Source organism: Gymnoscopelus braueri (genome assembly GCF_963280865.1).
Source record: "Gymnoscopelus braueri genome assembly, chromosome: 1".
Lineage (NCBI taxonomy): Eukaryota > Metazoa > Chordata > Actinopteri > Myctophiformes > Myctophidae > Gymnoscopelus > Gymnoscopelus braueri.
Window position 1 is genome coordinate 59855717 of NC_137603.1, and position 17129 is coordinate 59872845.

General features: G+C 42.5%; 1 protein-coding gene and 1 long non-coding RNA gene across 2 annotated transcripts; both read right to left on the reverse strand.

Moving 5' to 3' along the window:
- Window positions 1-5476: 5476 nt before the first annotated feature.
- Window positions 5477-6334, reverse strand: LOC308099772. Its single transcript, XR_013934384.1, has 3 exons — window positions 6227-6334; window positions 5761-5850; window positions 5477-5545 (listed from the first exon to the last, which is right to left on the reverse strand). It is a non-coding gene; the product is annotated as an uncharacterized lncRNA (long non-coding RNA).
- A 6052-nt stretch (window positions 6335-12386) lies between these two features.
- On the reverse strand, window positions 12387-16469 carry LOC308089368 (integrator complex subunit 1-like; the record flags this gene model as incomplete). Its single annotated transcript, XM_080434050.1, has 1 exon — window positions 12387-16469. The coding sequence occupies one exon, from the start codon at window positions 16467-16469 to the stop codon at window positions 12387-12389; it is 4083 nt and encodes a 1360-aa protein (XP_080290176.1).
- Window positions 16470-17129: the final 660 nt, after the last annotated feature.

Below are 17129 nucleotides of genomic sequence, written 5' to 3' on the forward strand. Positions count from 1 at the left end.
ATGTCGTCATCTCTGGGCGGGGGCGACTGTATCGCTGGGCAATTGGGTGCGCCGGTGGCGACGGGAGCGGCGGCGACCAGACCTCTTACGATGCTTCGACTGGGCACTGGCCGAATTGGCAACACGACCCAGGACGATGTTCTGGTCACCTACCCCACTTGGACCTCCCAGAGCCAGGCTGGTGCCTAGGTATGGGTCATCAACTGAATCAGAATAAACAGGGACTTTGACCCTGCTCCGGATATAGCTCATCAAGTCCATGGGCTGGATCTTCTGTGGGGCAGAATTGGGGCTGGCAGGTTGCAGGTTCAGGGCCCCGATCCTGACAGGAGGAGCAGGCTGGGAAGCAGGGGAGACAGAGCTGGACTGGAGATAGGCCTTTAGCCTCTCCTGGACAATGTTCAGATGAGGGACAAAATGGCTGACCCAAGGTCTCTGCTTGAACCATTGCTTCTGATCCGAAATGCTCTGTTCTATTTCAGCACGGTGGTTGAGAGGAGAAGAAATGAGGCAGGCCACCACACGGTCAAACTCCTCCACTCTTTTCTGAAAAAGTTGACTTTCTGCTGGGTCCATTGTTGGTCAGATTATACTGTCACGATGTGAGACAAGTGTTTGGACCCAAGTGCAGAACCAGGCAGGCAGATCAAGTTCAATGATGATTTATTATCAAACTTTCGATATAAGTTGTCAATACAGCAGGACATACAAGAAACGACACAACATGACAACAACTATAATCTGACAAGGGAACACTGAACACAGGGAGGTTTAAATAGACACTGGACTAACAAGACACAGGTGAACTCAAAGACAATCAACACAGGGATTGGCTGGGAGACTAACAGGACACAGGTGGAGAAACGAGTAGTCACAGGGAAGAGAGACAAGACAGGTAGCAAACACTAGGGGGGCAGACAGGAAACATAGGAACAATACTACACAATAAAAGTACAAGGATAACAGGAAACTATACACAAGATACAAGGATCCTGACAATAACTTCTAATGAAGTAGTGAGATTGGATTGGAATAGAATTATCAGAGAGACAGTCTGTCTTTCTGTCTGTCTGTCTGTCTGTCTGTCTGTCTGTCGACACACACAGGTATGTATTTAGTGTGTGAGAGGAGAGGTTAGCTTGGTATAAACTTTTGAAAATGTGAATCTCTCTCTCTCTCTCTCTCTCTCTCTCTCTCTCTCTCTCTCTCTCTCTCTCTCTCTCTCTCTCTCTCTCTCTCTCTCTCTCTCTCTCTCTCTCTCTCTCTCTCTCTCTCTCTCTCTCTCTCTCTCTCTCTCTCTCTCTCTCTCTCTCTCTCTCTCTGAAACCCATGTTGACTCTTTTAGGATAGAGCAGAGCCAGGGTGAAAGAGAGTTGATTTGTTTGTGACAGCTTTCTTGAATAAATAACTTTGTTTGTAAGTTTGTAGATTCATATTTCTGTTTGTGTCCATACACCACCCAGCAAGTGTGCACCCTTGATGGGCATGTGCCATGTACAATGTACAGCACAGAACATTGACAGTGACGGTGTGTGGTCATACTGTCACACTCTTATTATCATTACGTATAATAAAGGTCCCATGTTATGAACATATATAGTGTGTGATAATGGATGATGACATTGTAGCAGCATCAGCATGGGAATAGTGTGTTGTTGGTGGAATGAATGCCTTTGTTTGTTTGTTTGTTTGTTTTTCTCGAGCCTCTGCCACCCAAAATGACTATGCCCTGAACTTGGGCCTACATTTGGTGATACGTATGACTGAATTTTGTATGAACTTTCAAAATGTAAAGCTTTCGATTTAATGTAGCGCCACCATCAGAACTATTAGCTCACAAGGCTTTTCAAATATGTTTACATTTTCTTTTTCTAGTTTTGTTGTTATGTAATTAATTTGATATTCAGTCAAAGCATTTTTCTTTGAGATTTCAATGAGTTTGCAAATGGTTTCTGTTTTATATACATAATTTGAAATTAACATGTCTAAACTAATGCCAGGTAAGGAAGTTTGGCAAATAACTGAACTGGACATACATGTACTGTGTTGTATTTATTTCCATTCATGAGAACACAATTTATTTCCTGATTGGAAGAAGAAGAAGAAGTAGAAGAAGAAGAAGAAATACGTGGGACAGCAGCAGCATTGCTGTCCAGCCCCTAATAATCAGTAAAAAATACAATAGAAAGACAACATTGTTTTTGAACGTGTTTATTGACACTTTAAAGTAATGGTATCAGTAACAGAGCTGGGCGATATTTAAAACTATTGCCTTGATTACGATTAAGGAACAATAATATGTTTTTATTAAGTGAAAATAGCAGATCTTTATTTTATTATTTTTTAATTTAGAGTAGCCAATTATTTACCCCTTTTTCTCCCCAAGTTTTAGTTGTTATGCCAATTGATTCCTCCCCACACACATTTCTGTCACTGCTGTCGTATCCTACTGACTCACCTGCCAGTGAGGAGCCCCCACCAGGAGGACGTAGAGCCTTCGTCCTACTCCTCCCGCCCAACACTCCCCGCTGACAGATGCCGCCCCATCCCGTAGGAGTATGTGCATTGACCGATATCAGCCCCCCGCCTGGCTTCCCTCCCCCCGAACACGGGCCGATAGTGTTCGTGTAGACGCTCGAAAAAGCCGGATGCACCACGGTGGATTCGAACCCACAACCTCCGTGGTGGTGGGCAGTGACTTTACCACCCGAGCGCAGAAGAAAAATAGCAGATCTACAAGCTCACTACACTGTATGATGCGACGTGTAGTGAACTTGTAGATCTGCTATTTTCTTAATTTTTTTCACAACACCAGTGTACAACGAAATTGAAAATTATCAGACAAAAAACAATCAGCAAGATTAGATTCAATGAGTTTCAGATAATTGCCCATGCAACCCTATCCTATGTAACACCAGTATGTTACATAGCATAGAGCAGAAAAGCGTTGAACATGTTGTCGTTGTAATTCTGATAGAGCATATTCCCACTAGGTAAACTCATGTAAACCTTCTCCCCCACCTCCAGCAACACGATGATTGAATTAGATACGTATTCATAAGCCCCGTTTTTCCCATAAACGGACCCACAGTTGTACATAAGTATCTGGTCATTTCTGTACAACTTGATAGCCACAACATAATATTGGATGTTGTGAGATGCAGTAAATGTGATGTAATAGAGTCCTCTCACTGGTACTTGGAAGATGCCTATGAAAGAACACACACACACACACACACACACACACACACACACACACACACACACACACACACACACACACACACACACACACACACACACACACACACACACACACACACACACACACACACACACACACACACACACACACACACACAATAATGCATTTAATACAAATGTGTTGAATGAACCTACCACATTGTGGAAAGGAGATTTCATTACTTGATCACTGTAACACTTGTAAAATAAGGATGGGAGGAAATATCATGCCACAAACTTTGAAGATTTGTGTCCTTCTTAAATCATTTGTGTCCTTAAAGTTGAATTCAATGTTTTATCCTCTTGATACCTCTACTACTCTTATTTTCTTTTCGTTATATATATATATATAAGGTTTAAAAAAATATATTAAAAAAATATATACACATGAGGGACCCCCTGGGGGTCCGCGGACCCCCTGGGAGTGTTGGGACCCCGCGGACCCCCGTGAAACATCGCAGACCCCTTCGGCTGGGTTATTTTTTTTCATGAAGGTGGTTGCTTGTTTCTGGCGCACATCTGGCAACACTGACCGGTCTGCTTGTCTTTTGGCAACGTGGCAACCCAGATGCCGAGTCGTGTGTTGTTGTGGGGAGATTACAATAGCGGCTGCGTGGTGTTGGTTGTCTTTGGGATGTACATGGCACGTGAATGACGGACATATTACCGTGAGTGTGGTGTGATAGAGACATGACTAAAGTGAAAGCAACGGCGTGGGTCAAACAAAAAGGTAAGCAAGAGCGGGGGTTGAAGTGAAGGACGCGCGTCTGTTGTTGTTGTGGCGATGCAGAGATTTCAATGGCCGCCGCTTCGTGTTGTTTCGGCTGTGGCCGTCGGCGTTCGGTTGTGCTGACGGTGTGAAAGTGTTTCCCCGTCCGGTGTGGTCGTAATGTGGTGAGTAGAATTAATTATGTTCCGTGGAGGCAAATGTGTAGTGACCAATGAGAAGTACCCTACGCCACCCGTAAATTCAGCGTGCACGTTGTGGCTGGTGTTGTGGCTGGTGTTGTGGTGACAGGTCATATGTAGTTGTTGTGTTTAGTCCAAATCAATGCTGTGGGTATGGCGTCAGTGGCGAGAGGTCCAAATGAATGGAGTGGGTGTGGCGTCAGCGGCGGAAGAAGTAATTCTCCGATTATATAAGTATATATATATATATATATATATATATGCAGTACCACCACAGCCTAAGAAACCATCAGGCCAGAATGAAATGTTTGGAACGGATGAGTCTGGTGCAACGCTCAGGTCCTGGACCTGGTGAGACGAAGGAGGCCATCCACAGAGCCCTAGTCCCTCCACGTGCCTGAGCCTCTCCTCTCCCCCAGCCCCGGCAGAGTAGTTCCAGAGAAGCGGACTGAGTGGCCCTGTCTTGCGCTAAGAGGACTGACCGTGGGTAGCTACTGGGACGTAAGTCGGGGGCCTGATCAACCCCGGCTGGGTCACCTGGGCGAGGGTGTATGTTGCGAGACCCGAAACACCCGTCGACCCCAGGCTACAACACTGCTGATACGTCCCAGTTGCATCCATGTGATGTTTTTCTTTATTATTGTTATAATAAATAATTAGTTTTATTTCTTAGTGTGCATTAAATGTACAGTATAATTAACTCAGACTCAACCACAGCGAGTTATGGGCAATGTTGGACTAGTATTGTTATATTGGATCTAGATTGTGAACCCAATATTGTGCATTGTATCGTGACACTTAATTAAAACCAATGGCATTAAACTTCTCTCATCACATCCTGTCTCTTGATGATTTCATTGGGAAACATACAGTTGAAGATTGATTTAGCTTAATGTAATGTTTCTCTTTTTATGTATGTAACCTAGGGAAATACTGTAGTTGGTGATATAATAATTGATTTTTTAAATAGATTTTTTAAATTTACATTACTTATTCTCCACATACCTGTAAATGGATCATATGCGGAGCCGATGTTAACCTTGACATCAGAGTAGACCAGGATGTTCTCACCAGTATTTGGTCCAACTTGCCCTTTACGCAAAGCACCAGAGAAGGCCACCATTGGAATGCCTGTCAACATGGGAGTATTATAAAACACTATCATGCCAATATATCAAATAGATAGATACTGTAGATAGATAGATAGATAGATAGATAGATAGATAGATAGATAGATAGATAGATAGATACAATACAATGAGAATAGAATATTGCAAATATAAAAAATGAGAAAATGAAGGTACAATACCTCTAGTCTGTCTCTTCTGTCTCTTCAGTTGATTATCACTGGCATTCCGCCACAGTTCTGTGGTGGAAAGCTGATCAAGGTCGACTGAAATCAACACAAAATTGCCATTAAGTCGATCATAAATCTTAGTTTCATTTGAATGGGTAAACTTTCTCATGTGTATTATATGGATCAAAAATGTAGTAAATTACATTATCAAAACTATCTGTTTTCTGAGCTCTAAAATCATTAACAAAGACATTATTTTTCAACACTGCCTTCATCTTGTCTCCCCTGCATTCACTGAACATTCAAATTACCTTTTCTTTCTTCTTCTTCTGCCAAGTCCTCTCCCTCGTTCTCATCGTCATTTAGTTTGGTCTGAAGGTCCTCCAACTTGACAGACATTTCTGAAAAATATCACAGAGAAATGTCTACATTTGTACAGTATGTTAAAGTAAAATATCTTAACCCATTAAGACCCGAGGCCGATTATATCTTCTAAATCCTAACAGTTTTCTGAAAAACTTATGTTGCTATATCAGTGGTGCTCAAACTTTTTCATGTCAAGGACTCCCATATGTATTTGCCCGCCGACCCCCATCTCAAAATATTTTGTGCCATGGACCACCAGAAGCAAATTTGAGTTAGAAATGTTTGCTTTAAAAAACATAAGATTTAAGATTTGCATAAATGTTCAAGATTTTCCAAAAATAGCAGAACTACAAGCTCATAGCACGGCACAAAGTGACGCGCCATCGTAACCTGCTTTGTCTTTTGCCATACCTTCCATCTCATTTTTGGTGAAGCTCAACTCCGCCTGCAGATCAGTCACTAAGTTCTTCTGCTCTTTGGCTTCTCCCTCGCTGGCTGCCAGCCTGGCCTCCATGCTCGTCACCAAGTGTCTCAGCTCCTTCAGCTCAGCCTCAATGCCAGGTGGCGTGGGGGTAGGGGAGAACGGGGTAAGATGAACCACTTTTTACTTATGTTGACCTCTAGGCAAGGAAAAATTAGATGGAAGTAAAATCTAAGCATCTACTAAAACTTCAAGATGTCTTCCATCAATTGAAATAATGAGTGTGCATCTATGACAAATGGTTGTAAAAATATGGATTCTCAAAAAAAAGTGGTCATGTGGTTCAATTTGCCCCAGGTAAGGGGTAAGTTGATCCTAGTCAAGGGGTAAATTTACCCATATGATATTTTGCATTTTCAAGTTTAAACTTGAACAAATAATGTATTCACGTATCAACAATAATTTAATAACACATTTCCCTTTTGCAAATGGTCTTATTTATGTTCTTAATGGTATGTAAACAATATAAAACTAATTAAATAATGTTTGTTATTCAGAACCTTTTAATATTTGCAATTGTTAATACAATATTGAAAACTTCTCTTAAATGAGTGTATTCATCCAAATGAAAGGTCATACAGCATAATTTGAGAAGAAAAGACATAATAAAAAATATGAATGGTGATTCATATTAGGATAATTGGCTCAATTTACCCCAAGGCATTTGGTTCATCTTGCCCCATGGCCACCATTTTGACAAATCTGGCTAGCTTAATGCTTCAGGCTAAGCTTTAGTTAAATGATTCACATGGTTTCATACATAAGAATATCACCAACATGCATGATATATAAGTTTAGGCCTGGGTACATTTGCTTTAAAATAAACATCATTATACCAGAAAAGTAAAAATTTAACTTTGACCAGCACAAAACACTTTTTTATGTAAAAATATGCTTACCACAGTGCCCATGTGTGTCTCCCCTTCACTGCCAGGTAGAAATGATGGGTGTGTCCTGATTTTAAGGTCACATGACCACTCATGTGTATAGTTTTAAAGATACAGGGGGTGGTTCAACTTACCCGGCGGCTCATCTTACCCCGTTCTCCCCTACCTGGTTCAACATTGCTCTCTCTCTCCTCAACCGGGTTAGCCACAGCCCCAGACAGACAGAACAGTAAAACAAGCACAGCACCGGAACCCTTCATTCTGAAACTTGCTGTCAGAAAATCTTGTAATGCCGAGAACAAATTCAACTCTCAATTTATTTAGTTTCCCTGGTATGCTGTCTTGTTTTCATTGGATGGGGGTGTGGTGGAATATTAAGTCAGGGCTAACATTGGTTAGATAGTTCAGGGGGAGGGACAGGGGTTGTAGAGAATGGAGAAAAAAAGTAGTCAGTTAGTGTTGCGCTCCTCAAAGGTATTTGTTGTTTTAGATGTTTTAAAGGGATTGAATTTAATTTAATTTGATGTAAGATGTAATACTTTTATTTTTGGCATTTAAAAGTTACATTTGGCTATTGACGTGTAGCTCATTATTGTTTATTATGAGAGAAATATTTATGTTTGAAATTAGAACTACCTTACCATTGTTATGAAAAACATTGAAATGTGTGTTTATTGTATGTTACAGGGATCATTAACATGTCCCTACACGGACAAACGTGTCAGTGGCAAGACTTGTCAATGTCCGTGGTGCATTTTTTATTTTGGTTAAAATGTGTACATATCTATCATAAATATTCAGATTTTTTTCAATATTTATTTGAATGATTTTGGTGACTCGTAAAGTGTCGGGATGACATGCTATTAACATGTTGCAGGAGATTTGTTGTATAGGTACCCGTAGCCTGCATTATTGCATCAGGTGAGGACGCAACTTCACGCAAGACAAGACAGACAGCTAGAAGTAATGTTTGCTAATAGCTGCCTTATAATTCCCTGAAAAATTAGCTTTCAATCCTTTTATTTTGAAAGACTTAATGGAGTGTATGAGGTGTGGCCAGACAATGAAATAAAGTCAATGTTATGTGAATGAGTACATGTGTGAAAAATGCAGGAAATGAGCAAAACAGATTGCATGTCATCTGCTGAGGAGGAGCTGTTTGCTATAGTAGGGCAGAAGTGGGCAAGTAAAGGTTATTTTCATCAATCGAGAGAAAGTGTTTCAAAGTGTCCAATAATAACAATAACAACTAATAACAGACCACAGCCATAATCCATGGAAACCCTTGATCTGCAGCCTAGGGGTCTGCAATCACCATCAGACATCCAAACTAAAAGCTTGCTCACCTCTGATCACAATTAAGAGCCCTTGATGCAAGGGCTCTTATTTTGTGTTCACAATAGGGCTCTCTAGTTGCGAAACTGCATCCTTTTAAATCCTGTCATGCCCTTCATTGTGTTCCACTGGCATACCTTACATCACACCTAAGCATGGTCTAAGACTTTCTCATCAACATTGAATACTTGTTCACCTTAACGGAAACCACAACTCTTGAAACCACAGTATCTTGACAAACAGAAAACAAGTTTAACTCGTCCATTGTGGAGCAATTTGAAAATCCTGACAAAAACATGCATTCATATCGTCCACCGTCCAACCATGCTCAGGTTTGCTGGTTTGAATCAAAACCCCAACAAATGAGTGGGGCAGTGAGAATCAACACATGGATTGACCCTGACAGCATATCAATGGTACAGGTGTGTTACCTGTTTATTAAGCTACTAGTATTTTTCAACCACAACTAATGAAACGAGACATCAGTAGAATGAGTTTGGGAACAGACGTCATGAGACAAAAGTATAAACATAGTATACAACCAATTATTTTTGGGGAAATGAATAGCAGCAACTATGCAGTGATAGTAAAGAAAGGGAACTTGGAATGACACTCCAAAAACGATTATTTCAGTTTTGCCTTTGTTTAATTGAAGAAAATTATGCCACATCCAATTGTTGATTTATTCCATGCATTTACTCAATGGTTGTATTGGACCATAGTCCTCTAGTGATAATGTATATTCGTCTGCATAACTATGGTAGCTTATTTTGTTGTTTTCCATAATCATGAGCAACCTGATGGTGAAGAAAGGGAACTTGGGAAGACACTTGCAGACAAACCATTTGACTAAACATTTCCAGCAGACAGGGAACTGAGAAAAATAAAGTTAGGAACTGAAATTTCAAGCATTTTTTCTATATAAATCATCAGTATCCCATAAATATTTGTTGTATTATTGTTTGATGTGCATAACATGTTTTTCATAATTTATCTTTTTTTCATTCATATTAAACTATTGACTTATTCTCTTTGCATTATTTGAATTAGCGATCATAAGATGAAAAGGCAGTGGCTAAATATATCTCATACCTACAATGAGACTACTGGCACTGGCTAGTCATTTGTGTTTCTGGTAAAAATCATTGACCAGTTATTTTGTCTGTCCGTGACAAAAATGAAATATTGATCAAAATGTCCATCACAAGCTGGCATGGTGATGACCCCTGGTTACATGGTTTAGAATCTAAACCATCCTATAATCTAATGATCTAACCTTTAGATCATTATAGGATGTTACAGTATTTATAGTTATAGTTTAGATTCAAGATTGTTATTGTTGCATACATATACAGTAGACAAGTACATACAATTATTTGGTTTTAGTGCCTCCACATTGTAGTAGCAGTAACAACAACAACAGCAACGAAATAATAAATCAAGAATAAAATAGTCAACATAGGGGGAAAAAATAGCAATGTATATTCACTTTGAGGTTCTTGGGGCTTTGTGCATGGTTCCTACTTATAAATATTATCCATATGATTATGTACACTGCACAGTGCATGTCGGGGTAGCTCAGACAGTAGAACTCTCGCCTCTTGACCACACGGTCATGGGTTCGATCCGGGCCACTGCTAACTCAGCAAAGCTTTACTCACAAAACTGCTATATTTTTAAACTAACTTCTCAACCAGTGGTTCCCAAACTTCCAGACATTCTACATCCCCCCTGCACAACAGGGGAAGAGTATGAAAAGCTAAGATAGAATAATAATATCCTTTTACATGTTCACTGAAGGCATCAGCTGATTCAAGGTTACACTGCGGGCGCACATGCCTGCATGGGAGAGAGACAGAGAGAGAGAGAGTGAAATGACAATGAAAGCACATGAGATATGAAGTGAGAGAATATTTCCATCACAACACTAGTCATTGTCTAGGGAAAATATAACAAAAAGAACAACTAGCTGATTCAAGGTTACAATTGTGGCTTTTGCATGGCAGCTCCCCTCATGCCCCTATGCACCTGCATGCATGCACTCAAATAATTGTCATTTAAAAATGAAACCAATGGTGATTGTACAGTTAGAATTAATCACTCTGTAGATTGTGGTTGATAAAATGAGCCCGGTTGAAATAAATGTGTGTGATGAAATAATCTCAATTAGTATCTCAATTTCTCTGTATACTTTAGTTACAAGTTACTTTGTAGATCTAGATTATTATTACAAAACATACATTTAAGGGGGGGGGGGGGGGAGGATAGTCTCATGTCTCTGGTGCATGTCTGATGCTGTTGTCTTCTCTGGTGTGTCTGCATCTGGACACTTTGGTGGCAACAGTTCTTGCATTTTTATGCTTTAAGGATATAGCTATAGCAGGTCCTCAAGACAGTGGTTCTTTAATCAACATGTGAAACAATTTCAACGTGATTCTCCATTGAGGGACGAGGGGTTGGTAGGTTTGTGTCGGGATTTGGGGGAGAGTAAATAACACACCTTTAATATATACTGTAATCAAGGAGACAGTCACTAAATTGGGCTAAAATAGATACCATAAATGTCGCAGAAAAGTCGCTTGCTTGTTTGATTTTCTTAACAGCAATCATATTTAAGAGAAAAACAAAATGGGGTCTAATAGCAGGGTGGTTTTTATGTGGATCTCAGACACCAAGTCGCCAGTCTCAGAATCATCTTTATTGTCACATCACAGGTTTACAGGTTTAAACAGTGGGTGAAATTCGTTTTTGTGCAAGTTTCATTGTTTTTGATTGTTTCCATAAAGAGAAAGCAAAGGGGGAAAAAAGAAAGAACACCAAAGTATCTACATATTTACACATAGCATATCCATCCAAACATTATATACATGAGTATAAATACTGTTCATGATATTGAGAATAATGACATTGTCGGTCGTCTACATATTTGGCTGAGGTTTCAGCCCAATTTGACAGCCGTTGACTTCCAGTACAACATCAGTTTCTGAGAAAAAGGTTAATTCCAGATGTTCAGTCTGATATGCAGCCGTCACACAATTAACAATTACAATCTACAATTTAGGTAGCCTATTTAGCAGACGCTCTAATCCAGAGAGATTTACAATAAGCAAGGTAGGCTAAACAACCACATACTAGAATGCAGAGAGCAGTGCATTGTCTTAGTATTCATATTTCAAAAAGAATAGAACCATGTGAACCAAACTAATCAATTATAAAATAATTAACCATAAAAAACGACCAATCACGTACCTCAGCAGATAAAAACTGTGAAGCATGTGGTGAGCCTTATGTATATACATATACAACAGATACGGAGGCGGTGTCACTTGTATATTTTGGGGACAATTGTTTCAACACTTGGTAGTTAGTCAAGTCTTTCTTTTGGTTCTAGCTTTTCTTTAATACAAACAGAAATTACGCCATGATTAACACCTTTTCACCCGGACACTTAATATGTTATATGTTACTTATTCCTTTATACCCCTGGATACCCTGTGAGTCATAACATGAACAAAAGTCTTCATTTTGGGTTATTGATTTAATGGAGCGTCCTGGAAATAAAAAAAAAGACAGGGTCTTCCCTGTGCATTGTAGCTACTGTATATAGGATATAGCAGGTTACTTGGTGTGCAGTTTGTTAAAGCGGTGAGGATGTGCTAAAGTGCTAATGTGAGCTTAGCAGCATCATGGGTTGAACTGTGATTGGCAGAGCAAGTATCAGCTGAGTAGCAATGGCTGATTTGTGATATACGCATATATATTGAACAATGCCGAGACATCACAAATGATTGAGCCAGACTCACCAGTCACCACCACCTCCATTAAGATACACAAAGAGTGTATTACACCTCTAAATAATGGCTTGTTTTTAGTAGCCCTCATATGGGTTATAAGAAACTGAAAAGCCTGTGGATGAGTCATCATCCCTGTCATCATCAGTGGCAACCTCTGAGGAGCTCTTCACAGGCACGTTGAGTCTAACCAGAAGAGACTTCAGTTGGACCAGTTTTGGGTTCTTAGAACACAGACCCTGCAAGATGTCAGAGTGATTCTGAAGGTACGGAATGGCTGCAGCTTCATCCTTGGTGATGTACTTCTGCGTGAACTGCAAGAACTTATTGATGAAGTCCAAGTGAGAGCAGCTTTTGAAGTTCTGAATGATCTTCATGAATGAGAGAAGGCTGTCTTGCAGTGCCCTCCGGTGGTCACTGTGGAAAACAAATGGCTGCAGTACCTCCAGGATGGCCAGTACGTTTGTGAAGAACGTCAGGTGGTTCTGCTGTTGGAATTCCTGGAAGTTGAGGTGACTGTGGAGGAGCCCTGCGATCATAGGTAGGTGTCTGAGCAAAATGACAGGATGGGACTGTGCCACCTTCCGACAGGCAAGGTTGGCATCAGACATACATTTCTCAGCAGTCTCAGTATCAGCGAGCAATGTGACCAGGTGATGGACTAAGCCATCGAGCTTGCAGGTACTACTATCTGCTGCCACCGCCCCACTGTTCAAGATGTCATAAGGTAGGGTCACGTGTTGAATGACTTCAGGGAAGTGCAGGTAGATCTGAAGCAGCAGGATCTGGCTCGGCTTGCTCATTGCGCTGTCCCCCGATTTCTTTGTGCAGTTAATGAGGTATTCTGATACTTTCTTGATATTTTCCAAGTTTTCACTGCAGCAGGACTTAAGGAGTGGCAGTCTGGACTGGATGAGAGAACTAGAGGCCTGGTCGTTTAAGGTGTCATGGGAGGAGTTGTGTCCGCGGTGCTCTGGCTCCAATAGGATCAAGTCCACAAGACTGATGAGCTCCTCTGGGTTCAGCTGCAGGACAAACTTGTCCTTTTTTTTAAAGGTTTTCTGGCCATGGCCCTGCCAGATACGTGGGATATGGGTGCAGGCCCACATGAACTCCAGGACAGATGAAGGGTCCAGTCTCTGGTCTCTCTGCTTGCTGAGAAGAGCACTGATGCACTGCAGTAGAGTGGTCCAGTTGGACTGATGAGCCAGCAGAGCCAGAAGGTACGGTCTATAGGAAGGTGTGCCACGTTCTTTGTTGAGAGCAAACAGCAGCTTCTGCTGCATGTCTGGACAGACCGAAGTAACCTCTGGGTCGAGATGCTCGAGCCAATCAATCAACAGGCCTGAGCTCAGTCCTGTTTTTGTCACCTCAGAGTTATTAGAATCCATGTCTTTTATCAAAGATCGCTCCTCAGAATCCTGGAGCAGCAGTGAAATGACCATGGCAACAGGGCCAGCTGTCCCATTCTGTGTACTATTAGTCATTAGCAGGGATAGCAGCTCCTCCAAATAGGGTGACTTCACCTCCATCAGGCCCTGTAACACTTTGCCAATGAGTTCGGCCTCTGCAGTGCATCTCTGACCTTCCCTTAGCATGGCTATGATGGTCCTCACAGGCACCTCAGTGTCGCTGCGATTTGCCAGAGTCTCCGCCAAATGAAGGAAACCTTTATGTACACTTCTGTAAGTATCACTACGTTTGTGTTTGTGATTAAATTCAACAGCAAAGGATTTGAGCAGGGTATGTAGTGGCCCAGCCTCCACAGTGAGGTTCTCTAACCTGGTCATCATCCTTTCAGTGACCTTGGGGAACAGTGAGGAGAAAGCAATGTCCTGAGAGACGAGTCGTTGGTAGAGGCGAAGCTGGTGCATCAGCGGACAGGAGATGGCATGGCTGCGGTGCATTGCCAAGACAATATCCTTCGAGTCATCAGAGGCGAGTAGGGTCTCTATGGCCTGTAGGAGGCGAAAGGTCAAACCAGCCTGCTGAATGTGACCCTGCTTGGCGCGGAGCAGCTCCTTTGTCAGAGCCTGCTGCAAAGCAAGGGAAAGCTGGCTGGGACACCTGGAAGCTACCTTGTGCGAGGACCTGTCTGCTGTCTGCCAGCGAGGGTCTACCTTTAAAGAGAATATCTGAAGCATCATGCAAGTGAGATTATCCTTAGGCCCGATCACAGGAATTTGATTGGCTGTGCTTGTCTTAACAGAACTGTGAGGGGCTTCCATGGCAACTCTGGCCTTACTCACTTCAGCAGCATTTCTGTGTGGAGGCAGAGTTTTCTCTGCACTCTTGCTCAGTAGAGTGAGGAAAGTGTACCCCGCAGTGGCACCTCGCTCACGCTGCACCTCCACCAGGTTGGTCATGTATTGTTTGTCCATGATGTTCTGTTCCAGGGTATGTGGATCAGCCTGATCCAGACACTGCAGTAGTTTACTCATGTTGGATACCGGAATGCCAAAGGACTGAACAAACATTAGCAGTTGCTGAGGCTGAGGCTCCAGGCGTTGCAGAGCTGCATCAACCATTTGAGAAACCTCAGATCGGATCATCCTCAACTTCAGCCAATTGGGCAGCAGAGGGGACTCTTCTGAGGTGCCAACCCGGAAAGCAGTCGGGAGAGGCTTCTTGTCAGGAAACCAAATGTTCAAAAGATTGTAGAAGTCAGTGTCTCCTTTAGGCGGACCCAGGGTCAGTAGGAGGACTATAGCATGGATGACCATGATATGCATTGTGGCTGTCTCTCCTGTAGTCCAGTGTAAAAACACCACCTGGTCCTGAGATTCTGACCAGCTATAGATGTCCTTTGCATCCTTGGTCTTCCTCATCCTCTTGGTCTTCCTAATCCTATTGATGTAGGTGGAGAAGATGGCTAGACAAGCGGAGAGCACGACATCAGACTTGGGCCTACAGGAATGCTTGGAAAACATGCTGTTCGTGATGGTGGAGCGCTCAACGATCAGCCGGGCCACGTTCAGAGCCAGGTCAGTATGTGATGCTTGCTCTTCCACTGGTGCATGCTGGGACAAGTAGATGGCATAGGCACTGATAGTCTGTGGATCCAGCTCCATGTGAATGGCCTGCTGCAGTGCAAGGGATGTCATGCCTCTCACAGTGTCAAACAAGGGAAGCTTTGGGAGATCTTGCAGAAGCCACTGGTACCCAGGTAAGAGCTTAGCATTTGCAGAGTCCTCTTCCATGAGCTGATCCCACTGCTTTTCTCCATCTCTCAGCCTTCCCTCAGTCAGCACCAAAGACAAGCCCTTCATGGCTAGGGTTCTTGATGCCACCTGAGAGGATCCGAGTCTCTGCAGGAAGTAGTCCAGCACTTCACATGTTGTCTGCTTGTCAGCCTTAGGGCCCAACAACATATTCCGAAGCCTTCTGAGAAGCTGCCTTTGGTTTTCTTGCCTTTGGCTCTTCTTGGCTCTCTGCTCTTGGTTCTCTGCTTCATCCTCAACTTCAACCGGCAAGCTGTCATCCACTGCATCGGGGAGAAGGAGTCCACACAGGCACTGGACAGAGAGAACATCCAATGATCCCTCACTGGACTGGACCAGGTCAGTTTGTGGCACTGCTGGGGGACCTTGAATAGGAACCACTGATGGGTCCCTGATGGAGGGTGATATCATCACCCTCCTGTACTTACAAGCTGCATCATTAGCGAGCTGGCCCAGGGTTATCCCTGGAAGTGTGGAGGATAATTTGGGGCGTTTGGCCTGAGTGTTTAACACAGAAGATGGGAAAGAGTAAGCTGTTCTTTTACGGTTGTTGGCTGTTAAGCCTACGGGTGCTGCCTTCATCGGAGGTGCAGGGGATAGCTTGGGGTGTTTGGCTAGGGTGGATATGCCCAAAGAAGGAAGGGAATACATATTTCTTTGACCGGCAGCTGTTAAGCCTGTGGTTTCTAGAACAGCAGGTGCTTTGAACCTTCCACCTTGACTTTTTGACCCCAGAGCTATGATATCCCCCGAGGGTGGATGCCCTCCAGATGGTGTGGCAGTATAGGGTCTGAATGTTGTGGGCTGCAGAACAGAAGGTGCTTTGGGCATTCCACCATAGCCTTTTGCCCCCAGAGGTATGAAATCTCCCGAGGGAGGATGCCCTGATGGCTTTGTATTACCAGGGTATCTGGCGTTTATTGGCTTTGATCGATTCATTATTGGACAAGTGATTTGTCTGCAGTGCAACATTGTGCCACTGTTTAATAAGGAATCGACCAACGCTTGTGATGTCACACCAGGAATCTGTCTGACGTCACACATAACACAAATACACACACATGCATAAATCCTTCTATAGATTTGGAAAAGCTCTGTGTATCTGTGTATCTATCCTTCGCGCATCTCGAAAACCGTCTGACCAATTGACTTCAAACTTGCGTGTTGAAGTAAGTTGAATCAGTGGTTCTCCAATAGATGAATCTGCAAATCCCCATATAAACACAATATGTCGTTGTCCCTTTTATGCCCATATAGGGAGATCCCTGATGTCATAAATATGGCATCATGGTAATGACATCATAGACTGGCCCCTAACAGGTGCAACGGATACTATGACAACGGGTGCAACGGGAATCGCATCATACCTATACAGGTATTATGCTGATTTGCGCAAAACAGCCTTTCGTCCGTGAGTGTTTTTGAATTAAGGTTCATATGGACGATATCCGATACGCTTTACAACTGAAACAATGGTTTGAATTCATTCATCTATCTAACTAAATCGATTAGTCTCCCCATCTCTCCAGCTCTTCAATAAAAGAAAAGACATTTTCAGGTCGGTTGCAAACTTCCAGCCAATCAGGAGAGAGTATCCAT